Below are 26,148 nucleotides of genomic sequence, written 5' to 3'. Positions count from 1 at the left end.
TACCCAGGAGTGGGGCTACTATTAAAATTGAGGGACAACTCTTCTGTGTTTTGTTGGGACCTTAGCAAGAATTCTCATCACGGTGTAAAATCATGATGCCAATGCAATGTGAGTCGTGGTGGCCAGTGCATCACCCAGTTCCAGTCTACAGTTGGGAATGCACGTTCACAATGACTCTTCATACGTGTGCAACCACCTGGCTCCTTTGGAATGCTTTTTAGTGTAGCCCTGCTAGGACATTTACACGCGTAAGGGCATGGGATTCTACTACAATTTTCCATTTGTTTCTCCTTTATATTACAGTTAAGAGATTTTATTGAGCGTGGTGAAGTTATATTCAATAGAGTAGACTATGTTAGCTATAAGTTCCACTTCAGGAAAGCAAAGTGGGCATTAGCAATGACTGACAGAAAAAGGACGTTGTGTCCCTGGGGGAGAGGGGGGTCGTTTCCTGAGAAGGAGGCTTTCCCCCTGTTCCTAACGGGACGGGCCTGGAGCTGAGGCCAGGCCTCAGAGGGAGAGCGCTGTGCGGTGCGCTCAGGCCGAAAGGCCTTAGGCAGCCCAGCAGAGCCCCTGCCATGGAGCGGGACAGCACAGTGACACCGAGGGGCAGGGAGGTTGGGACAGCTCAGTAACCATCCCGTGAAGTCAGAAGGGGTGACGGGTGTCGTGGTGGGGGTGCCATCGTGGATCATATGATGAAGAGGACCACTTCGGCCTCCGTCCTTGACCTTTTGGCTCCTCAGAGCACTTTGGAATCTGCACACAACCTCATGGAAAAGTAGGGGGAGGAGCAAGGGAGGTTGCAAATTAAGTTTCCACCAACAGTGGATTAGGGGCTTATAATAAAAACTAGAGGCCCGGTGCACAAAAATTTGTGCACTCAGAAGGTCCCTCAGCCTGGCCTATGCCCTCTTGCAGTCTGGGACCCCTCGAAGGATGTCCACCTACTGGCTTAGGCCTGCTCCCTGGGGGATTGGGCCCAAGCTGGCAGTCAGACATCCCTCTGGCAGCCCGGCAGCCCTCAGGGTATGTCCACTTGCCAGCGGGGAGCAGGCCTAAGCTGCAGTCGGACATCCTTAGCACTGCTGAGGAGGCGGGAGAGGCTCCTGCCACCACCACTGTGCTGGCAGCCGTCAGCCTGGCTTGTGGCTGAGCAGAGCTCCCCCTGTGGGAGCGCACTGACCACCAGGGGGCAACCCCTGCATTGAGCGTCTGCCCCCTGGTGGTCAGTGTGTGTCATAGTGACCAGTCATTCCCAGTCATTCTGCTGTTAGGGTCAGTTTGCATATTACCCTTTTATTATATAGGATGAAGTTCTTATTCTAGAAAAATAGAATTGCTTTTTTCACATTTCTAAGTTCGTGTCCTAAGCTTCATAATCACTACCAAGTGTAAGGACCCCCTTCAATGCAAAACAGTGTGCAGGCTCTCCCCTAACCTGAGAGCTGCTCTAATGTTAATATCCTTTGACTGAGAAAACACATGGAGGCTAGAAGCCATTCTGCCCACAGGAGCTGCTTGCTTGCTGCACATGTGGGTTTCCTGATCAGTAGGCCCACAAACGAGGAAGAAAGCAGGTTCTGAATCAGAAAGCCTGGGGTTTGGAGTTTGCCGCCCACTGTGGGCTCTCGGGCAAGTGACAGTACATTGTTACCCCTGTTTCCTTATTAACAAAACAGGATAATGATAGAATCCACCTCACAGCATGATCAAGAGGATTCAACACACTCTCTAAGCCATAGAGTGATTATAAATGGACATTAATTATTATTTATAGCTGATTCATGTACACGTATTAACTGTGGACATAAAAGTGAGCATTCATTTAATTTCTGTGTAGACTCCTCACTCCAGACTTAAGTATTAGACCAAGCAAAATAATTTAAGGTTAGACTTTTTTAAAAAATATATTTTATTGATTTCTCACAGAGAAGAAGGGAGAGGGATAGAGAGCTAGAAACATCGATGAGAGAGAAACATCGATCAGCTCCTCCTGCACACTCCCCACTGGGCATGTGTCTGCAACCAAGGTACATGCCCTTGACTGGAATCGAACCTGGGACCTTTGAGTCCACAGGCTGACGCTCTACCCACTGAGCCAAACCGGTTAGGGCTAAGGTTAGACTTTTTAGAAAGTGCCTAATTTTTATGGCATAAGGGTAGTTTTACATAGAGCTGGGGAACAGACTTGCCAACCCAATCGCAGGCCAGGAGGACTTGTGCCGGCCGGTAAGAATGAGCAACCCACTGCCGACCGTGACCCTTCCCACTGGGAGACAGGCTCTGGTTTCCCGTTACCTAAGTCTCATTATTTCCAGGACCAAGCAACACAGACCAATTAATCACCAAGGAGCAGGAATAAATGAACTCACCTTTGGGTGACTTGGTTTGGGGGTAACTTAACACTTCTTATCTCGAGAGGAAAAGCTCAGAGATGCTGGTTCGTTCACAAATGGAATGGTCCTTGCTTCCAAGGAGACCCAAGCTGCTTGCAAAAGCTTCATTCATCATGTGCTGATGGCTTTCCTTGTGTGGAGATTTGGGGAAACTTTCTTCTAATCCAGCCGTGGGCAAACTACAGCCCGCGGCCGGATCAGGCCGTTTGAAATGAATAAAACTAAAAAAAAAAAAAAAGACCGTACCCTTTTATGTCATGATGTTTACTTTGAATTTATATTAGTTCACACAAACACTCCATCCATGCTTTTGTTCCGGCCTCCGGTCCAGTTTAAGAACCCATTGTGGCCCTCCAGTCAGAAAGTTTGCCCACCCCTGGTCTAATCCATGGCTCTCGATGTGGTTCTACTTCGTGAGGCATCCAGAGAAATTCTGATTAAGCAAAATGTTCTGGAAACGGGGATTTCCAGGTTATGTAAACCAAATCATCTGGACTTTACTCAAGTTGAAAATCTGTTTAAAATGCTTTGCGAGAGCCCAGGCCGGCGTGGCTGTTAGTAGAGTTTCAGCCCATGCACTGAGAGGTCGCCTGTTGGACTCTGGTCGGGGCACATGCCTGGGTTTTGGGCTCGATTCCTAGGAGGCAACCGATCGATAGTTTTCTTTTCTCAGCGATGTTTCTCTCTCTCTCCCTCTCCCTTACTCTCTTTCTCTCAAATCAATCAAAACCTATTTTTAAAAAAGGAAATTAGAAAGTATTTTCAATTGAATGAAAATAAAGACAATACATCGGTATGAATGCAGCTAAAGCAGTATTTAGAAGGTAAGTGTTAGCACTAATGCTTGTATTAGAAAAAAAGTCTTGTTGACCTTAAAAACAAAACAGTTAATTGCCAGCAAACAAACAAAACAAAAAAAACTCTCCTAATTTTAGTTAGTTAATTCCAGCTTCTCATTTGTCACACTTTTATCAGACCTGTCAGTGTGAAGCAAAATAAACCAAGCAATTCATAGCTTCTCCTCTTGTAAATTCACTACATAGGTGCCAGGTGTCCAAAGCGGGCATTCCAGGGTACAGAGAGACAGAGGCCATAGCTAATCAGGAAAAGAGAGGAGGCAGTGTATGTCAGTGGTTAGAATCTCAACTCTAGTGAAATAAAAACCAGTATGGGTTCTGTGGGGATGAAATGAAATCAGCACATGATCAGACTACATAAATATTAGGGATTCTAGTCATTTTTAATAGCTCCAAGACTATCCTGGTGGACAAATGAGTCTTGTCCAGCAGCCCTGGAGGACAACTGGTATTAGCATCGTATGCAGAAGAGGCCTGGCACCGGATCAGCCGGTTGGGATGGACCCATCTGTGCTGCGACAGATGGTCCAGGTGTGCCCTCTGCTTGCCAGTCTGTGGAGCAAAGGAGTGGCATCACATTGTTGCAGGCTGGCTAGACCAGTGATGGCGACCCTATGACACGCGTGTCAGAGGTGACACCCAAACTCATTTTTTTGGGTTGATTTTTCTTTGTTAAATGTCATTTAAATATATAAAATAAATATCAAAAATGTAAGTCTTTGTTTTACTATGGTTGCAAATATCAAAAAATTTCTATATGTGACACGGCACCAGAGTTAAGTTAGGGTTTTTCAAAATGCTGACACGCTGAGCTCAAAAGGTTCGCCATCACTGGGCTAGACCCAAGATTACACTTGACATTGCTCATCTGAAACATAGACTTTAGGCGGTATAATGACTCAAAAGACTCCATAGGGCTTTATACACCATGTTCACTTTCGTTTTCAATAGGTTGCATTTATTTTTTACCTTTTTACTTTAAAAAACCACTTTATTGAGGTATGATTGACATTCAAAATCTGTGTAGATTTAATGTATACAACTTATGAGTGTGGGGATAAGCATGTATCTGTGGGACCATCACCACAACCTATGCCATAAACATATCCATCATCTCTAAGTTTTCGCTTGCCATTTTTATTTACTATTATTATTGTGACAAGAACACAGTATACGACCTACCCTCCTGGCAAATTTTTAAGCACACAGTACAGTATTGTTAACTGTGGGCGCTACACAGATCTCGGACTTACGTTGACTTTTGTCAAATTCTTCTGTAATTGGTTCTTGTAGCCAGAAGAGGGCACTGTTGCTTCACCCAAATTCTGCACTGTGGCCTGTAGAACCCTGCATCTGGGTCCTATGCTCAAGTGTCCTATTTCTGGCTTTGTTGAAGGCAGCGTTTTCACTTTTTAGTAACCACCAAGGGAAAAAACAGAAAAAAACAAGCAAGAAAGCCTTTTGTCTGTGGCAGGACATATACAAAAATATTGAGACTTGACAAATGTTTTATATTTTTTTAAGTTATGCAAAATTGTGCACGGAATTCTGAAATATGCAACTGAGACAGAGAAAAGACATTCTGTTGAAATTGAAAGGCATTCTGCCAAAATTGATCAAGGACCTGCCTGGAAAGCCACCTTCTGAAAGATTAGAGCAGTGGTTCTCAACCTTCTGGCCCTCTAAATACAGTTCCTCATGTTGTGACCCAACCATAAAATTATTTTTGTTGCTACTTCATAACTGTAATGTTGCTACTGTTAGGAATCGTAATGTAAATATCTGATATGCAGGATGGTCTTAGGCGACCCCTGTGAAAGGGTCGTTCGACCGCCAAAGAGGTCGCGACCCACAGGTTGAGAACCGCTGGATTAGAGTGTAACTTGTTGTTCCTGTTAAAAAGACACAGAAGAAATTGCCACAGTGTTGAGAACCCGGGATGCTTCCCCCACAGTCACAAAGCGCAGACCGTGGTGAAAGCTTAAGTCCTTGTGAAGGAGAAGGAGGGTGGAATGCTGACACTCACCCCCTACTCCTGCCCGTGAGGTTTGCCTTTTCCTTTCTTGGCCAACGTCCTTATGAGCCACGCTGCCATTTTTAACAGGCACGTTTTTAATAAGGCAATAATGGCTTCATTTATAATCCTTGGGTGAAACCTGGCAACTGAAGACCATTTCACCACCCAGGCGGTCTGCGTTCATTCTCCTGGTCCTCTTCTAGACGAACAGTGTAGGGAGGGTGACAGACATGGAGCTCTTTTTCTCCCCTATGTTTATGTTTTTTTCTTCTCCTCATTCCTCTCAAGTTTCCCTATATATGACTTCTTTCCATGGTTTCAGAGTTGGAAGGAGACACATTTGAAATGCAAATACATGTGTGCTGATGGCTCGCCAAGCCTGCACATTGTAAAATCACAGGGAAAGGCTGCAAGAAACCTAAAGGAACTGGGGAAGAACCCGGCACCAAGTATTAATACGATACCAATAAATAAATATTTGCTTGGTGAATGACTGATTGATTGGCTGAGCGAATGAATGAATAAAACCACAACTTTTCAGATAATTATGGGTAGAAAAACTGATTTATAACTATTTGAATATACATAATTTTGAGAAATGTTACCATTTCCTCCTAATATTTCCAAATATCCTCAGATACAGAAATAGCCAGTCTTTATTTGGGATTTTATAGTGAATGCTTTCTAAAATTACTCACGAGGCTGAGGGAATTTTGTGAACTCTTGTGTATGTGAGTCTATCCTTGCTCATGCTATATTTTCAAAATGATGAGGAGAAACAGTCCTGGGAACTTTAAGGCAACACACACACATCAGCACCCCTCTTTCTCATTCTCTTCATTCTGCTAATTTAATGGGCAGCTTCCTAAGGTTGTTTTTCAGACTCCCGTCGGAGCTGAACTGTGTGCAGCGAGTCAAGTCTGTGCTCCCAGAGTGCCATAAAATCCTTTTAATATTCATTCAAAGGTACCAGCTCTTGGACCACAAAGGTCCCTTCTTCTGGTCCCTTCTTCATGCCCAGACATGCTCAGAGACTTGGCATCTTGCCCTGGAAGCAAAGCACATAGGCCAAACAAAACCTTCATTTTCACTGCTCGGAACAAGGGTCAATTCTTAATGTAATTACTCAGAGCAAATTAAGAGTTTAGATCCAGGAGCCTCCAGGCACCCAAAAGATTATGGAAAATGGGGGAGTGGGGAGATGGTTTAAGATGCCCCAGGGCTGTGAAAGGCCACACCCCAGGTGCGATTCGGATGGATGTGAGTGAGCTTTTACCAAGAGCGCCCTACAAGACATCGGGCAGGAAACAGGCCATGTCTGTGTCTTGGCAGGCCCTGCCTTGGCGGCGCCTTCCTTTGTAAATGCGCGATTTCTGAAATGCTTTCCCCTCCGCAGCAGCTTGGTTTTGTAAGGTAATGAAGAATGAAGAGTCGTGTCTCCATCATCAATTGAAGACCCAAGGCCCCAGGACAAACCATGAAGCCGGTATCCGTGAGAGATGGAAGGAAACAAAGGCTAATTGCATGAATCTGAGCAGTTACTGCACAGGCTGTCAGGCTCCTGGGTGTGCAAGAAGAGCCTCCCAAATACACACTCCCAGAGCGTAAAGTCATTCAGGGCAGGACGTGCCCCTTACTCAGCGCTACGGGGCAGATATGGGAAGGGGAACTTTGAAAAGGACTCCAGTCATATATATATATATATATATATATATATATATATATATATAGAGAGAGAGAGAGAGAGAGAGAGAGAGAGAGAGAGAGAGAGAAATATTGATTGGATAATGCTCAACTAAACTGAGCCACACCGGCCAGGGCTCAAGTCGTTTTTATTTAGGAGTTACTAGGAAATAGTTATGGGATTGTAGAACCCTTCTCCTTACTAAGGAATCATAGAAGCAAGCATCATATAGCACTTAGCACAAGCCAGGCACTGCTCTATGTGCTGTACGTATGCTAATTTATTTCATCTGAAAAGCAATCCTCTGAGCCTGATACTGTCATTGTCTCATATTACAATCTGGCAAACTGAGGCACCAAGAGATAACAATACCTGCTCCCAAACACCCCGCTAGTAACTGTAAAAGCAGGATTTCTGGCTTGGTTTTAGAGACTCTGCCCTTAACCACGTAGATGCTAAAAATAAAAATACTACGTGGACACAGAAAGACTAGAGTTTAAATGTTGAGTGTCATTCTCTCCAAGTGATGGGCTCATGGTTCATTTTTTTTTCCTTTACTTTTCTGTTTACTCCAAATTTGCACCACACATTGCTTTTGTAATTAGAGAGAAAATAATACGTGGTGCTTTAAAATCCTGACCCTAAAGTCTAAAACTGACGACAGGCTGTGAAGATCATTGTCTTGAGGGTCCTGGGGTAGAAATGACATAAGCAGCCTGGACTGACTTACTAATGGCCAGACTTCACAGAGTAAATGGTCACTGAGGGAAAGCGACTCAGTGTGTCCCTCTGCAGTCCTGTGAGCAGCCAGTAACCTGCCCACCCCTTGCCAGGCCACCTGGGACTGTGAAAGGTGACACAGTCTCAAAGGAAGAATGGGTTTTCCAGCCCCAACAGCTCTGAACAGAGGAGTTCCATACAACGGTGGAGCTTAGCAAAGACAGGGCACAAATACACAAAACTTTCCATTAAAAGTCACGATAGAGAAGTGCATTGTATACGCTATCAGCACTGAACAACTGGAATTTGAAATTTAAAAGTCATGCCATAATCCATGCCATAATTAATTAACACAATGCATGTAAAGGATGTAGGAAGCAACTGAAAAATTTAAATCTGGCCAAGCCCATTTGGATACAGGTGTAAGAATACTCTCGAGGTGTATCATAACAGATATTTCACACAAGTACAGTTAAAAAAGGCATAAATACTGAAGGTGGAAAACTAAAATTTAGAAAACTATCAGTTAAGCTCCCCTTTTTGTCCCCAGAGAGAAAAATAACTGACTTACACACTGCTCATGACTTCTTGATCAATTATCTTACTTTCCCCCTTATCCTTATCTTTTAAAAAATCCCCTTTTTTTGAAAGTCAGGGGTTTGCTGATAGGAACGGAGGTCTCATTTCCCCACATTTGTGCATCTGTGCTAGGGTGAGGTGTGGCAGTGGGTCCTCCGCTGGGCCTCCAGACCTGTATTCCTGTGAGAAAGAAGGACTTCTTCCCCCAGCTGCTGGGGGTGCTGGCAGCGGAAGACACCCAGCTGTCTGCCCTCTCTAGAACCGCCTCTGAAGGTTGTCCCTCTCCTGGGCGGCCTGCATTCAGAAACTGGGACCACTGCCCTAGGAACCTGGCCTCACCTGCTCTGGGGACACTCTGCAGGGTCAGTCCCACCTGGCTGAGACTGACCCGGGCTCGGCTCCTCCTTCTGCCCGTCCTCCTCCCCTCCCTCTCCTTCCACACGTGTGGATCCCAGGACGTAAGTGCAGCCAGAGGGATGTCGGCCCTGGCTGGGTGTCCACTTCCCAGCACGAACCCGACTCGAGGTGTTACAGAGAACCGGAAAAAATCAAGCAATGCTCAGAGAGTTTGGAGTCACACTTTATTCACCGCGGTGGGTTTAGAGAAAACGAATTCAAATTCTAAGCAGAGCTACAAGCAGAACTTCCCTTTTTATGAAAGATCCAGCCCTCTGTGCTTAGTGGTTATCTGGCTGGTGGCCTTGAAAACTACACAGTTCTAGCCAATTAAAAAATGCACCTGGCATGGCATGGAGAGTATGGGCGTATCTAGTCTCTGGCCTACAAGGTCAGACAGCTACGTTTATCTTCCTCATTATTCAAGCAGGCTAAAGCAGGCTAGAAAGCAAAGTTATTTTTTAAGAATAAGAGGCCGTGTAAAAAATAGCAGAGAATTCCAAACAGTAGTTTTACAAAATAGGGGCTAGCCTCCTCATTGGGAGAAGAACACAGATCTGTGTGGGCAGTTGGCCCCTCAGCCACACCGACTCCATGGGCCACGGCCTTGAAACCCATCTCACCAATAACACAAGGAAGGAAGGAACGCTGTGCCACCTTCCTCGCACAGATGCCGGAAGCGGATCGTAGAACAAAGAGGAGGCGTTTGGAAGACGGGCAGGGAGCACATCGGACATTCGGGTGGGGCTTCAGGAGACCCAGGGAGGCAGGACGGCAGCTGCTCAGCCCACTCTTCGGGCTGTCTGTCCCTGGTACCATGGTCGCACCATGTTAATTAAATCATTCTCATTAATTCAGCCCGAGTGTAAATTAGGAAAGAATGAAGATAAATTAGGTTTGAAGGCAGCTAATACATTTAACCCCATGCTGCTTATTTTGCAGCCTAACAAAATAACGTTGTTAGGGGAGATAACAAGGCCAAAGCCTTGGGCACAGCTTCTTAATAGCATTAAAAATGAGACATTGGTTTGGTGTCACAAGGCAGAGCCCAAGACCAGCTCCCAGGGGCGTACAGGACTGGCCTAACATCTTGCGTGAGGTGGTGGCCATTGAATAGCACGGATGTCGGTAGCATTTCCTGAGTTGTTTGTGGCTCAGCTATCTGCTTTGACTACCGCCATCCAGTTTGACCACAGACAGGCCTGTCTAGAAGAGGTCTTCTCTCGCAGATATAAGACTTGCTCGTTTTTTCTTCCTTGTGGCTGAAGTGACAAAGATTACCTTTTAGGATTGGCTGAGAAATGTTGGAGAAATCACACAGGTTTTGTTGCTGTGGTCATAAATATGCTAAATTGCAAATCACTTTCAGCTGGGAAATAAACATTAGCCCCTGCATCCTGGCTGAAAACTTTTCACACGTTGGTTCAAGCCAACCAGTGTGCCCTTTGTCGGAGGTCATTGGCAGCAAACACGTTTCCCCCCAAATGCAAGTTTAGTTCCTGTGTGTTTCAGCGGGAAAATGTTTTCCCATTTTAAAACCTACTTACACTAATTTCTTTTCCCTGCCTCATGTTGCTTATCTCCCCGAGGCAGATGAAGCAAATGTATATGGTCACTGAATACATTTCAAGATGTTCCAGGTTACAACTTTTTTCCTTCTCTTTCCTTGAAGCACAGAGAGATAGCAACAGTAGGTAGAAGTAGACACAGGAAACTGGCATCCGTGGATGGTGACACAAGGCATAGCTATTTTCAAAGAGAAGTAAGCTTTGTGGTCTCCTTGGTTAAAGACACTTTGTGCCCAGGTGGTGCAGATGCAGCAGAGATTGGCCTGTTCCTAGCTCAGTGGCCTCCTCTGACAAAATCCCCACTCCACCACCTGAGCTGTGTGTGTGTGTGTGTGTGTGTGTGTGTGTGTGTTTTAAATATATTTTTATTTATTTCAGAGATGAGGAAGGGAGAGGGAGAGAGAGATAGAAACTTCAATGATGAGAGAGAATCATTGACTGGCTGCCTCCTGCACATCCCACACTGGGAATAGAGCCCTCAACCCTGGCATGTGCCCTGACCAGGAATCAACCTGTGACCTCCTGGTTCACAGGTCAATACCCAACCACTGAGCCACGCTGGCCGGGCTGTGTTTTTTTTTTTGTTGTTGTTGTTGTTTTTAAAATATATCTTTATTGATTTCAGAGAGGAAGGGAGAGGGAAGAAAGAGGGAAAGGGAGAGAGGGAGAGAGAGAGAAAGAGAGAGAGAGAGAGAGAGAGAGAGAGAGAGAGAGAGAGAGAGAAAGAGAAACATCAAGATGAAAAAGAATCATTGATAGGCTGCCTCCTGCATGCCCCCCACTGGGGAGGGGGCAGAACCTGGCCATGTGCCCTGCTGGGGAATGAAACCCTGACCTCCTCATTCATAGGTCCACACTCAATCACTGACCCACACCAGCCAGGCCTTGAGCTGTGCTTATTTCTAGGCAGGGTCACCTTAGGACGGTGAATGAAGTTCTAGGTAGATATGGTACCAGACTGCAGTAGAAGGAAATATTTCTTACAGAGAGGAAATGTTAATCTCTTAATTTAAACAGAATATTTCCTCCCAAACAAAGACGATAACATTTGGCTTGCTTTTGACCTACCACCTCCAGTGATGGTGAACCTTTTGAGCTCAGCTTGCCAGCATTTTGTAAAACGCTAACTCTGGTGCCGTGTTACATATAGAAATTTTTTGATATTTGCAACCATAGTAAAACAAAGATTTATATTTTTGATATTTATTTTATATATTTAAATGCCATTTAACAAAGAAAAATCAACCGAAAAAATGAGTTCGCGTGTCACCTCTGACACGCGTGTCATAGGTTCGCCATCACCGAGTCCTAGGCAGACAATACATTCCTATAGAGCGCCTTGAGGCCACCCTGATCTGCTTCCCCCACACCTTGCCGCAGGCCACAGAAGCAAGCTTCGAAAAGACCTGTGCAATAGGTACACATCTCCACCTCCCGCCTTTCCAGCACCTATCTCCGGAGTCCACAGCGTTTCCATTCTTTTGGTCTCCATGGATTTTACCCACGGCTCCGGCAGGAGCAGGGTCTGCGCACGTGGTTCTCACAGCGAGCCGATCCAGCAGCCGCTGGCTTTGTGAAGCAGCCTCGCGCTGCGACTCTACGTACACATTTAAAATATGAAACAGATTTGTAAAGGCTCACGGTGAGGCTGCTGACTTATTGCTAACAAAGGACTTCAGAGGGCACTGTCTTTCTTTGTTTGCAAGGAGCGAAATTTCTCAGCGCGAATACCAGGAGAAACCGCGGGGAAAGAAAAGTGGGGTTAGAATCAAGAACGGACAGTTTGGGTTTCAGCAGCTTCTGGGCTCTGGGCGAGCCGGGCGGTGCCGCCGTAGCCTGTAGGGCTCATTTCTGCGCCTCGCACCGGAAAGGAAGCTGGGAGGTGGCGGTGTGGGAGCCTGAGCTGCAGGGCTGGGCCCCGCCGAGTGGCTGTGCGGTCTCGGGCTGGACGATTTCCATGTACCTGGGCCTCCGCTTCCTAACCTGTAAAACAAGGGGGCCGGACTGGTCACCTCTACCGTTCACTTAGAGATTTAATTCCAAATCCTAATTTCTTTAAAGGGATTTTTTAGCTCCCAGTGGAAAGACAAGCCTTCTTTTCTCCTGGCCCGCGGCGCCTCAGACACGTGTGTGCCGGGTCATTTCTTCGCTGAACTCCAAACGAACACAACTGAGCGACAGGAGACAGGAAGGGTCCAGCCCAGAGGGCGATGCCGGCTTCCTCCTAGAGAGAGGGGGCGGCGCCGCGGCTCCTTTGAGCCGTCCGCTTTGAATCAAGCGGCCTCGGCGATTGGCTGCGAAGCGCGTGGGCACGCCCCCCGGACCGCGCCGGGCCCGGGCCGCGTGGGGCAGAGTCCGCCTGTGGCTGCCCCACGGGTCAGGGGTAGAGCCGGGGGAGGGGGGGGGGGGGCCGGGGAAACGCCTGGGGCACGGGTCTGTCTGGCCCTGCCGCCAGCGAGAAACTACCGCCGGCTTTGCCCACCTACAGGGTCTCCGGAGAGTCCAAACTTGTGCCCCTTCTCACGCCACTGCCCTCCCTCCGGGTGTCCCCTCCGGCGCGCGGGCTGTGCGCGCCCAGGGCGCGTGCCGCGGGCCCCCGCTCGCTCCTCGCCACCCTTTCTAGAGCATCTCGGGGGCTCCAGCAGCGCGGAACGCACAGCCCGGGGCGGCGCTCCCCTGCGAGGGTCTCTCCATTCAACCGGCTGGGCCGAGGTGGCTCAGACACTCCGACCCGGGAAAACTTTTCACTCGCGGGCCCCGAGGGCTGCAGCTGCTCGCTAATGGCTGAGATACGGCGTCCGCTTTGTCTCCACTCTCCGCAGTGCCCCACCCCCGCTTCCTTTCTCGATTAGCTCCCCCGACACGCTCTTCTCCAGCTCTCTCCTCCACCTCCTCCTCCTCCTCTTCCACCTCCGAAGGCTGCCTCCCAGCGCTTCCTCCCTCCCTCTCCTGGTGTCACTCACAGCACACCCACCCTCGCCCCTCCCCGCCCCTCCGCGCCGCCCCACTTATAGCCGGCGCACCGCGGCCGGCGCACACTGCTCGGGCAGCCGGGGAGGCGGGCGGCCGCGCGGTGCGGAGACCAGTCCAGACGCCAGGCGGCTGCCGGCGCGCTCGGCGCTCCCTAGCTCCCTCCCCCCGCGCACAGCCCGCCTCCTTCCGCGGCGCCTGCAGCCGCGGGCTTGCTCTCCCCTCCCGGGACTCGCTCGGGAGACGCTCCGCGGGTCGCGGACACAGAGTCCGCGGCGTGGGGATCGCGAGGCCGAGGCGAACCGCCAGCGGTCGCCGGCCCGAGCCAGCGCCCCGGGCGCGTTCCCCTCCACGGCCGGCGCCCGGTACGCAGACCTTTCGCCCGGGCAGTCGCTCCCGCTCCCCGGGGCTGAGACGTCCGCTTCGTCGCCTCCCCGTCCGGTGGCCGAGGCCAGAGCCCAGCTAGTTGTTCCCTGAGGCCGGTCGCCACTGCTGTAAGTTTCCCCCACTGCCCCGGACCTGTTGCGGGCTCCGCGGGTTTCAGGACGCGCTTGGCCCGTGGGGGTGTGTTCGCGAGGGGTGTGCGTACTCCCCGAGTCCGGAGCTCCGACTCAGGCGGAGATGGGGCGCTCTTGTTGGGGTGGAGACCTCCGTGTTTTCCGATGCCCTCCCACAGCCAGCAGAAGCCGGGCACCGCCGGAAGGGCCTGCCCTTGGCGGCACAGCGCCCCGGAGAGCCGGTGGGGGCTCGAGGAGCGCGGCCTGGGAATGATAACTCCCCCACCCCCGCCCCCCGCCTTCGGAAGCGGCGCTTCCCGGGGGGTGGATTTCCCGCTGCCTCGCACTTCACAGTCTCCAGGGCCGAGCGTGCGGAATTGTTGGCCCACGTTGCGCCCTCCCCGGCAGAGGGAACATTGGGGCCACGCGCAGACATGAAGTGAGGACACGTTCACTTTTGCGAAATATCTAGGAAATGAATGAAAACTGGATTTTTTTTCCTGAAAAAATAATTTCTTCTCATGCAAGTACAGTATTTGGCCATTAGTGTACCATTATTAGTTCCAAAGGACAGGAATTGGTGGGCGGGGTGGAGGGGAACCATTGAACTTGTTCCGCTTGTCGTTTGCTGTCGCTCTGAAACCCGGCCAGCCTGTGAAAAAGAGCATTGCGAGTGTTTTAGGAGACTGCATGGTGAGATGCTTTTCTTGTTAACGAGATCTTTTCATAATGTTGTTTCCAATAACGTAAATGCCCCCCAAATCTGCTTAGTTTCCCCTTTGATTGCATTGAGATCACGTTCAAAACCAAAAGAGATGTGACGGCGGGGTTGGGGGCGGGGGAGGGGGGGGGCGGAGGACGGACACAGAATTGGAGGCAGAGAACACGGGTCCGGAGCTTTAAGTGAACGGAAGTTCCTGTACCTAGAAGCCCTTTTGATGTTCAGGGTAATGGCAGCCCTTTCTCATCGTCTTTGTAGGTGCAGGTTAAGTATATGTGTGCATTTTTTGGACACTTAGTTGGCATGCAAATATTTCTCTGGGGGCTTAGAAAATGCCAGAAGGATGATTCATTTTATGTTGAAGGTGTGCTTAGTGACTATATAAATGATTCCTGATGATATTTGGGTCTTTGCTAATTTTAAACCAGAAAGCAACTTTCCCCGTGGGTCTTAAGGTATACTTTTTATTTTAATCAAATATTGCTGCAAGGATATTAGGTTTTGATTGTGACATGCTTCTCCATCTGGATGTTATCCACGATGGCGGGCTAGGTTCTTCCTCTGGCTTTATGGGCCAACCTGGACAATGCAGGTGCATCAACACGGGATGCATAAAGATGCAGATCCTAAGGTCTTCTTCCGTTTTCCTAAGTGTGGGCCTGGTTGTGAGTCGTGTTCGACATGATCAGGTATTTAATGCTCAGGGAAACGTGTTCTGGGCTCCTGGGATTCCTGCCCCATGTGCTTCTGGTGCTTATGCACCTTGTGTATAGGTCCCTCATTCTTCAGCCAGAGCTGCATTTGCTCTTAGCCTGAATGGAGACAGCTTTTGAGGTTGCTTTGGAAGCATTTGCTTAAAAACACCAAAGCTATAGCTACTCATTTGGAATTTTTGTAAGTTTTTATAGCATCTTTTGATCTTAAAATCTTCCTCAACGTGCTTCAGATGGAATGTGCTAATTCAAATGACAAGCCACAGTGGCAGAGCTTCAGTGATAATAATTCGTAGATGTTTTAACTCTTTGGAAACCTGGTGCATTCACATAGGATCACACCCGTTGTTCTCTGCAGCATCGAGCACTGGTGAGAAAAAGGACCAGACTTGTAGAGGCTTGGCTTGAGGTGGGGGTGAAACTTGGCTCCCTACCATTTGTTATATCTAGGAGACCAATAGGAGACTGATGGGTGTTTGTAAAGTCTTTGTAGCACCAGAGCCCGGGACTTGGTTGCTGCTTTTCTCCCACCAAGCCGAGCCGTGTTTCTCATAATGAAAAGTTACATGCTGCAAATAAAGGAAAACAAGTTGCATCACCTCCTGGTATGTGGCCTGTGTGTTAAGGGCAAGTTAGGCACCTGCTTTTGTTTTCTGTGACACAGCTGGTCAGGGAAGTGGCAGCTTAGTATCTGGGTAAGTTACTCATTTGCATTTATTCATAATTCCTGGGATATAAATTAAACATAAATATCTGCATGGTTGAAGGAAATAAGCAGGCCGTGGGTTTCAGCTGTGCTATAAGGACTGGCTGTTCTGAGCTTGGAATAGATACTGTAACCACCCAGTTTACTCTCCTGGAATAAACAGCTTCCTTAGGAATCCTTTGACAGGCAGGTGCTTAAAGCCTTTATTCCTTTGAAGTGAAAGAGAGGTAGAGTGGTGTGTGTGTGTGTGTGTGTGTGTGTGTGTGTGTGTGTGTTTTAAGCATGTGATTCAATTTTTGAAGATTGGTGATAGGGATTTCCTATATCTTTAGCCTACAATTTACTTACTGCGGTAAGCCAAAGATAGCATTAGATTCTGCTAGCATTTCAATTTAGATGCTGAGGAAAAGAGCACTTTAGTCAGCAAATAAATTCTAGGGTGGCCCGAAATTAACAATGGTTGGCAAAATACACGTGCATGCATAGTCCATACACGCACACGTGTGTGTGTGTGTGTGTGTGTGTGTGTGTGTGTGTATTTTTGATTTAGATAAGGCAATGTTTGCATCTCGAAATCCCTATTTGCAGATGCCGCATTAGCAGATACATAAGAATGGTCCTGGTGATGCACTACCAAATCAAAAAACAAAAACAAAAAACAAAAAAAAGGAGAGGGGCAGATAGCTCCTTTGTTCTTGCAACTGGTTTTCCAAGAATTGATATAAAGCAGGAAGAACAGAAAAACAGTACTCATGAGTATGCTAAAAAATATTCTTCATTTTATGTGCCTAAACCTTCATTTTGGAAGCTGTCCAGAGCAAGAAAGATGGGTGGTGATTGTGGTCGGAATCTATTCTGTGTTTTCACTAAAGCCTGCTGATCAATATATGGTAATGTGTCTACTAGGCCACCTTTAGCATTCTGTCTTGGTAGAGCTGTCTGGTTGGAAATGATCTGTAACTTTAAATAGGGATCCTATCATTGGGGAAGTTGCCTAAGCCTGTGACTTTAATGTTACTACATTTCCTACTTATTGTATATTGCAGGGAGACCGGATCTTACCAAAGGAATTCTTAATGGAATTAATTAGCAGGTATTTGTTTTACACATGGCTTTATGTTGCATAGGGCATTATAGCTGGTGCCTCTCCTGGCGTTACGAGAGCTGGAGGCCTGGCATTTGAAGTGGCCCGCAGTGAATCAGCTGGACAGGGACAGGGAGCTGGGAGAATGAGACCTTGCTCCTCCTGGCTTATGCTGACACACAGTTCTCAAGGACTTCAATATCCTGAAAGTTGGCAGTCAGGTTTTCCAAGATGAACCTGCTTTCAAGCAGTGATTTTTTTTTAAACAGTGTACAGTTCAAATAGCTCAACAGTATGGCCGTGAATGCCTCTCCTTATAGGTGGCGTGGTGACCAAGTCAGTTGTCTCTGACTTGGTACAGGAATGGCCATCCATGATTCAGAACAGGAGGCAGCAGAGCTAACCGCAAAGCAGTTCTGTTTTCTTTGTCCAAAAGGATCGCTACTTTGTTCTGCTGTTTTATGCGTGGGGAGCACCCCTCAGTGGTTTTGTTTTGTTTTCCAGGAGTGGAAACAAAATGTCAGTGAGTGTGCATGAGAACCGCAAGTCCAGGGCCAGCAGCGGCTCCATCAACATCTACCTGTTCCACAAGTCCTCCTACGCGGACAGCGTCCTCACTCACCTGAACCTTCTTCGGCAGCAGCGCCTCTTCACTGACGTCCTTCTCCATGCGGGAAATAGGACCTTCCCCTGTCACCGGGCCGTGCTGGCTGCCTGCAGCCGCTACTTTGAAGCCATGTTCAGTGGTGGCCTGAAGGAGAGCCAGGACAGTGAAGTCAATTTTGACAACTCCATCCACCCAGAAGTCTTGGAGCTGCTTCTCGACTATGCATACTCCTCCCGGGTCATCATCAATGAAGAAAACGCAGAATCGCTCCTGGAAGCTGGCGACATGCTGGAGTTTCAAGACATCCGGGATGCCTGTGCCGAGTTCTTGGAAAAGAACCTGCATCCCACCAACTGCCTGGGCATGCTGCTGCTGTCCGACGCGCACCAGTGCACCAAGCTCTACGAGCTCTCCTGGAGAATGTGTCTCAGCAATTTCCAAACCATCCGGAAGAATGAAGACTTCCTCCAGCTGCCCCAGGACATGGTAGTGCAGCTCTTGTCCAGCGAAGAGCTGGAGACGGAAGATGAAAGGCTCGTGTACGAGTCTGCAATCAACTGGATCAGCTACGACCTGAAGAAGCGCTACTGCTACCTCCCGGAGCTGCTGCAGACGGTGAGGCTGGCTCTCCTGCCAGCCATCTATCTCATGGAGAACGTGGCCATGGAGGAACTCATCACCAAGCAGAGGAAGAGCAAGGAGATTGTGGAGGAGGCCATCAGGTGCAAGCTGAAGATCCTGCAGAACGATGGCGTGGTGACCAGCCTCTGTGCCCGGCCTCGGAAGACTGGCCATGCCCTCTTCCTCTTGGGAGGGCAGACTTTCATGTGTGACAAGCTGTACCTAGTAGACCAGAAGGCCAAAGAGATCATCCCTAAGGCCGACATCCCCAGCCCAAGAAAAGAGTTCAGTGCGTGCGCCATTGGCTGCAAAGTGTACATTACTGGGGGTCGGGGGTCTGAAAACGGAGTCTCGAAAGATGTCTGGGTTTATGACACCCTGCACGAGGAGTGGTCCAAAGCCGCCCCCATGCTGGTAGCCAGGTTTGGCCATGGCTCTGCTGAACTGAAGCACTGCTTATATGTGGTCGGGGGGCACACAGCCGCAACCGGCTGCCTCCCAGCCTCCCCCTCAGTCTCTCTGAAGCAAGTGGAACATTACGACCCCACGACCAACAAATGGACCATGGTGGCCCCACTCCGAGAAGGCGTCAGCAATGCAGCAGTAGTGAGCGCTAAGCTCAAGCTGTTTGCTTTCGGAGGTACCAGCGTCAGTCATGACAAGCTCCCCAAGGTCCAGTGTTATGATCAATGTGAAAACAGGTGGACGGTGCCGGCCACCTGTCCCCAGCCCTGGCGTTACACGGCAGCAGCTGTGCTGGGTAACCAGATTTTTATTATGGGGGGAGATACAGAGTTCTCCGCCTGCTCTGCTTATAAATTCAACAGTGAGACTTACCAGTGGACCAAGGTGGGAGACGTGACAGCAAAGCGCATGAGCTGTCACGCTGTGGCCTCCGGAAACAAACTCTACGTGGTGGGAGGATACTTTGGCATTCAGCGATGCAAAACTTTGGACTGCTACGATCCAACGTTGGATGTGTGGAACAGCATAACCACAGTCCCATACTCCCTGATCCCGACCGCGTTTGTCAGCACCTGGAAGCACCTGCCTTCTTAAGCGCAGTACATCTTACAGAAAGTGAGCACGAGGTAAGCCAGTTAAGTTGTAAGTATGCATATAATTAAGCGAGCTGTCAAGTTTGCATGTGGAGTGAAGCATGGTCCATATAGCCTATCCTATAGAAGTACTCCAAAAACTATAAAAATAGAAGAACTTGTATCCCACAACTTAAATACTTGTATTGGCCACAGCTGCACCCCGCTCCCTACTCTAACATATGTAAGCCAGTGGTTCTCAGCCTTTACTGCGCCTCAGCATCTCCCAAAGAGCTTTGCAAAAGCTGCCCAGCCTGGAGACTTGGTTTCATGTGATCTGAGTGGAGCCCAGGGATCAGCATTTTAGAAAGTTTCCAGTGATTCCAATGTGCACCAGGTTGAGAAACCCTGACCTACGCTTATGATGCCAACTAGTATCCAGGGAGCCCTCGCTGTGTGTCTGGAGCTGGGCTGTGTTCACGTGGATCATTTCATTTAATCCTCAAAGCAGCCTTGTGAGATATTACTAGAGCCCTTCATAGATGAAAACACCTCATGCACAGAGGTTAAGTCATAGAGTCCAAGGTCATAGAGTTTAGTAGGCGCAAGACTTGGTCCAGAGACGCACCCAGGCAGCCTGACTCCAGAGCGTATGCACGCGAGCATCATGCTGATCTGCCACTTCATAAACTTGACTCCATATCGGTGTCACCCCAGGAGATACTTGTTGATGTAAGTTTTGCTTCCTCAAACCCTTTCTGGAATGAAATATGGTTTAAGAAAAATGCAGTGTTTAAATTTATTCTTAGTTCCAAAAGTATTTATTAGGTTATTTAATTTTTCCTCAAATTTGTTAACTCTGGAGGGAAATTTAGGTCTGCCCTTGTGAAAGGCTGCACCTGCATTGTATGCGCTGGTCTGACGTGTGGACACTCTGAGCCATCCAAACTGCTCTTGCAGCAGCCTTTCAGAGTTAATCAGACAGGCTGACCCTATTGTCAGCGCCAACAAAAGTTGTGTTTCTGTGTCATATATCTGAGTACATAATGGTTGTCTTGTGTACTTAAGAGTATATAATACTCTTGGCTCAGATAACTAATAGGCCTGCACAGTTCAGTGTTCGCAAGCTGATGGCCGGGTTGCTGCTGTTAGGCAGCCTGAGGATCAGCCCCAGGAATGGCTTCGGCAGGCCTACGGGCAGCCCAGAGCACACAGTGTGTTGGTGATTCATGGGCTCATTCATTACAATCACTAATAATAGAATAAAATTAAAACTCTGCTTCGGCGGGACTACAGCAGAAAACTAACTCCTTACTTGGAAACTTTTGGCTCTGCTTTCTCTAGCAGGTTTCACACCTTTGAAGGAAACTTTGAAAAGGAAAAAAAAGAAGCTAGGGGTCGTGGCAAGCTAAGCAAAGTGGGGTTTTGACTCATTTGTCTTTCCTTTCCTCATCTCTCACCGCTCATTTAAAAACACCGTGAAAACTGGCCTCGCTTTCACACTTAATCTTTCTATTTATTTCATTTCTGCAGTTATCTCCTCCAGCCTATTCCAGTTAGTAGAGTTCTTAGCAATGTAATGTTTCCTCGGAATGAAACTCCTTCAGAGGCGCAGGGACGGTCAGGAGCCTCTCTGGGGAGCGACTTGGCTAACAGCGTCCCACACCAAACTGGTTTTTGCAGCCGTGCTGGCATCTCAGTAATCCTGAATAAACAAATGCTCTGAAAGTGGTTATTTCATTTGTGATACGAATGCATGACTCACCTCTAAAGCTGGTTTTAAAGAACCTCCGAGGGTAAAGCATCAATTAACAGCGCACTAAGTTGGGTGTTAGTCCAGAACCGATTCTGTTTGCACAGGGGAGCCATAAAAATTGCCAGCGGTGGCGGTACTTCAGAATGGTAACTGGTGGAATGGTTGGCACCCTTGGAGCAAGGTAAGGAAGCTGAGGCAGAGAGAGATCACAGGTGCATTCTGGTTCTGGTTCTGCGCTGGAGTCTGGGCCTTACTGGATTGGGCTCCTTTGTCAAATGAGTGGTTTGTATTATACTTCCCCCAAGATCTGTTCCCAGTTCAGGCTTGGATAAATTGCTAAACGGGGTGGGGGACCCGAAAATACCAGCCCAGTGCATGGCATATATTCAGTGTCCAAGTCAATAGCCTTAGGTTTCTTTCCTCCCATCCATTTAGACCTCGGCTGGCAATGGAATTAGCTTGGTGTGTGGTGGGAAGATGAGGTGTCTTTGACTATTATACTCTTGTTCTCTTTAGACTTCATTTTTGGTGCCTTGTTTTTCTCAGCCCAGAGTATGCAGACGCTTGAATTCATCCTGTCCCGAACATTCGAACCCTGTCACACACTTCTGGTCCCAGAGAAACGGAGCAAATAGAGTGTTAGGTTCTAGGCGAAATAACATCTTCTTCACCCTTGGTGCTACCAGCCAGAGTCCAGCATATAACAACGAAATGTGACGGGGCCAGGGGGTCGCCTTTGGGCCTGATCAGAGCCACCCTTGCAGTTTCCCACAGGGAGGGCGTTGGTTTAAATTGCTAAAGGTTACTGCAGGCAGGCAGTGTTAAACCCCTTAGGGTACACGGAGTGAGAAGAGGTGCTGTGTAGGTCCCAGTCCTAAGCCGCAAAAACTTCCGGACATTTCTTTGCTCTCCAAATGGGGGTGTTAAAGGAATTAATACAGTGTTAACAGAAAGTTTGCCCTGGTCTAAAAGCTCATCCATCAAGGAGATTTTAACTGATTCCTGCTGCTCTGACAGCGGGTGGGATGGACAAAGAGGAAATTACTTTTGATTAGTCTGCATTTTCATGGTGCTGTGTGGCCCCAACCTGAGAGCATTTAGATTTTGCTTTGTTTTGTTTCTTCCCTTTTTAGAGTTTTCCTTTTCTTTTGTTAGTTCCTCCCCCCCCCCCACCCCCACCCCCCGCCCCAAGCCCCCCCGCAGTAGGCAACATCTTGAAATTTTATATTATTTCAAGATACATTCTTTTGGCCTGATGTTGATATATAGATTATAAGGAGGTGGGGGTAGGGGCATGACACCGTAGTCTAAAGAATGCCTTGAAAGCTTGAATCACTGTTATGAAACTGCCTAAAGAAACAGCTAAAGAGATGAATCAGAGCCCTAAACACACAAAAGCAAGAAGAATTTAATGCAAGTAATGAGTGGCCCCTCCTGAGTTCCCTTTGTCCTTAGAGTGATAGCAGTCGGGATGCAGATTCCTGCCAGGGCTGGAAATGGGCTTCATGAGGGTGAGCCTGTGAAAGACGCACCACCTGTAAAATTCCCCTGTATCAAATTAGACATGAACGAATGGGGAGGGAGGGTGGTGCGAGGAAACGCCAGCTCCCATGAAAGTGCAGGCTTCCTGGTTGTGGCACCTTGATTGTATTCACACTTGACGTTGGTAGATTCCATAGGTAATAACACTGCATACCAGAGCTGGTGCCTCCCAAGTGTGGACTGATGCATTTTGAGAATAAACGCCAGCCTTGGGCTATTGAAGCCAGGGATGTTGTCATACGAAAAGAAGCGAGACTGATTTCTGCCATAATGAATAGCAGAGATGCATTTAAATGAGAGGATTAATACGTCTGCCGTCTATATGGGGAATAAATTGAATTTGGAATCCTTTACAGTAAATGGGCAAAGGAGGGTTTGCACAGGAATCTTGACCCTCTGGCGATTGCTGCACGGTGGCTCTGTTTTGCCACGGAGAGGAATTGCAGGTGTTGGAAGCAGAAGATGGCAACGGATAGCAGCACCTGGACGTATAGGTTTGAATTTGAACATACATGTTTAGGACAGAAGTAGGGGTCCCTCTTTGACACCATTGTGTCGGGCCAGCCATCTGCATGCATGCATGCATGTGTGTGTGCATTTATGACAAGCACCTCACATATCTTTGCACAGTTCCTACTGAACATGTAATTAAGACCTTTAGAAGCAATATTGGCCAGCTCTGTCCTGAGTTTTAATTTAATTAATTTTTTTTTTTTTTAGATTTTGAGGTTACTAACAAAAATCTTTTCCCTCTGTTTTAGCTCAAGAAATGATTTCTGTTTTGGAGAGGCCAAATTTAATGAAGAGAAAGAAAAAGAAAACAATAAAAAGGAAAAGAAGTTGCTACAAGACCTGGATTGTACGATTGGCTGCACCTTGTAAATGCTCTAACTGGACATGAAGGAAGGGGCTGGGGGAGGGGTGGGATTTTCAGTGCAAGTAGCACATGGTTTAACTATGAATGAATGAACCTGTGATCTAGTCCTTGTCTTGTAATTGTGTATTAATGTCAGCATTAATCAACCCCTCAAAGGGAGAGAAAAGCCGGGCCCTTTCCCGTGCTGTACCATATTCAGCATTTGATTTCCATGGGCTCCACCATTTATGTGTAAAATTTGAAATGGTTGTCACCTCTCTCTGAGGAGCAAGCTTGAAGCCTCCTCGCCAGCTGCTGTTGGAGATTGAAAGCCGGCTGTAGGGCCGGGAGGGAAGCTGGCGCTGGCTGTAGAGAGGAGCCCTGGGCTCCGCCAGTCTCCCCGGGGTTGTGCTCCCCGGGAAGGTTCCGAACAATGGGGGCGTTGTTGGTAGCTGTTGGTAGACGATCTCTTCTATTTATAAGTGACTTTAAACCTTCCCCGGGCTGGTAAGAAGTGTGTTCTAGATTTAGCTATTTATTGTGTGATGCCTGCATGCTGAAACAGTGCTTACAGTTGTGTTCACGTGTTTGGACGTGTGTGATGGTTGTATGTTTTGCACAATTTTCGTGGCTGTTGTGATGTGCTCTGCTGCACAAAAAGGAAAACTTTGGAGTTACAGTTTGCAATATAACTGGAGGGTGGGATGGGAAGGGGAGGGGTTTTGTAAATGTCAAGACAGGGAAGGATTACAAAACAGAAACTTAAATTACACCCCAGAGGTAGGGAAGGCATGGAGGTCACATTTCTTAGACTCGCCAACTTTTCATGGGGTCTCATGGGCTCTGGGCATGCTGATGGCTCCTGGGGCGATGGAAGGCTTCTTTCCACCCCCTCTCTTCCCACCTGCGTCACCTCTTTCAGTCTCGGCTACTGAAATTTGGAAAGGACCAAATCGCTTCGCAGGTTTTTTTTTTTTTTTTTTTTTTCCTTTGTGTGATATCCTGAAATCCTGGAAAATTCTATGGAATAGTTCTGTATATAGGGCACAGGTAAAGACATAGTCCAAAGTTTATATATTTATTTATTTATTACCCTGCGAGAAGGCCTTGCCATAACCACAGTTAACGGGGGAAACACTGCATTGTCACCGACGTAAGTTAATTCAGTCACCCGATTTGCTGGACCTGGATTCGTTGTTATTCTTGCTGAACAATTCAGCAAGGGTGACAAGCTCTCCAAGACAAATGTGAACATTGGTACAATGTATGCCCTAGTGCTCACCTGCAGGTAAGTCTCTGAAAGAACTCTGGTGCGCAAAAGTGACACATTTGGTCACAAAACACCACACGATTGTGAGCAGTAGCCGCTGTTGAGGTTTTCCGGGATAGTTGGGAATTGGTTGTGAATACATTCTTTGCTAGTTTGTGGGCTTGTTTACTAAACTAAACATGTGCTGTGATAGGTGTTAGTATTAGACTCAAAGAGGCACTTCCTCAGAGGTGTCTGGGGAAGGCCGGAGCTTGTAACTCTGGCACTGCTTTCACTGATGTATCTCACATTACTGTACTTTAGAAAATAAGGTTTAAGACTGATAACAACCCTTTACATTGTGAGTGTGTTTGCATTGTCTAATGACAGATAAATCCTTAACATTTCTCTGCACCTGAAAACTTTAGACTAATTGTACATGTCCGTCCATGCCATGAGTACGTGGGCTATCGTTGGACCAAAATAAATGAGCCGTTGGAATAAAAGCATCACAGTACTTTCCGGCAGGCGGTCTTTCGCTCCTAGATGTGTTGTAAGCAATGCAAATGTCTAATTGTACAATGGCGGCATGCATGGTCCGGTGGCGTTATACTGTATTGTAGCAGTTCCAGCTCTGTAGTTTATGATGCAAATAGGCTGAGATGTGTGTCGCTGCATGGCTTCTGAAAGCAGGATGAATTTTCTACAGCTGTTTCAGAGTTGTGGTCTGTCCTTGAATCCTCTATTAATTAGTGTGTGTGAGCCAGGGGGAGCCGTGGCCGGGGTGGGCCCCCAGCCCGCAGGGAACTTTCTGGACTCCTGCTCTTTGGATTGATGTACGCATTGGGCTCACTACTTGACCATTCTCGCCCTGTGAAACGTCCCACACTTTGAAGCAAATACAATTCACAGCACAGTGCACACAAAAACCTTGGCATAAGACAGAGAAGGTTCTTCTCATTCTGTGGACGGGTTGCTGTGGAAACGGATAACAAAGGGCAGCCTTCCACTTCTGGTATAATTGTGTAGCCCCCTTTTCTCTGGGCCTGACACCTGTCTGAATAAGAGTGATTAGAGCTGAATAATATCCCTCTCGCGGCTATTGAGTATGTGGTTCACGTACAAAACTCTGTGTAAGTTGAAGAAGTGAAGTGTTCATGTTCATATGTACTTGTTTCTTGCTACTACATTTTTGAGGTTTTGTAAAACTGTTATTTTTTTTTCACAATGTGAAACTGAAGGTCAAATAAATTATTAGAGATTTTCTCTTCATTGTGTGTGTGTATCGTTATTTGAATATGATATAATTGTAGCCATTGAAAATGTGCACCTTTTCTAGTTTAATCGAAAGAAGGATTATTTCAAATATTTTTGAGTGTCCTTTATTTCACCATCAAGTCACATACTTTTAGTAAAGCAATTTTACACGTTCAATAATGAAACACTTTCGCCATTTAGGATATTTCTTTAAGCAGGGCAAAATATGGGTTATTCATAGCTTAGAATATAAAAAGTCATGTACCATGCAGTATCAAGGCAGCTTACTTTATGTTAGAAGGAATTTAGTTT

At 47.5% G+C, this 26,148-nt stretch overlaps 1 protein-coding gene across 6 annotated transcripts; it reads left to right on the top strand.

Annotated features, from left to right (window-relative positions):
* Positions 1-13,253: 13,253 nt before the first annotated feature.
* Positions 13,254-25,851, top strand: ENC1 (ectodermal-neural cortex 1). Of its 6 annotated transcripts, none has more exons than XM_081089115.1 (3): positions 13,254-13,684; positions 17,416-19,230; positions 23,236-25,851. In XM_081089115.1, the coding sequence occupies exon 2, from the start codon at positions 17,429-17,431 to the stop codon at positions 19,196-19,198; it is 1,770 nt and encodes a 589-aa protein (XP_080945241.1). In that variant the 5' UTR covers positions 13,254-13,684; positions 17,416-17,428; the 3' UTR covers positions 19,199-19,230; positions 23,236-25,851. The 6 variants fall into 6 exon arrangements, with proteins under 6 accessions (XP_080945241.1, XP_080945240.1, XP_080945244.1 ...); XM_081089114.1 differs by having other exon boundaries at positions 13,390-14,380; XM_081089118.1 differs by lacking the exon at positions 13,254-13,684 and adding an exon at positions 15,200-15,491.
* The last annotated feature ends 297 nt before the right edge of the window (positions 25,852-26,148 follow it).

This window comes from Myotis nattereri (assembly GCF_964212035.1).
Source record: "Myotis nattereri genome assembly, chromosome: 4".
In the NCBI taxonomy this organism is placed as follows: Eukaryota; Metazoa; Chordata; class Mammalia; order Chiroptera; family Vespertilionidae; genus Myotis; species Myotis nattereri.
This window is presented reverse-complemented; position numbering and strand designations above follow the sequence as displayed.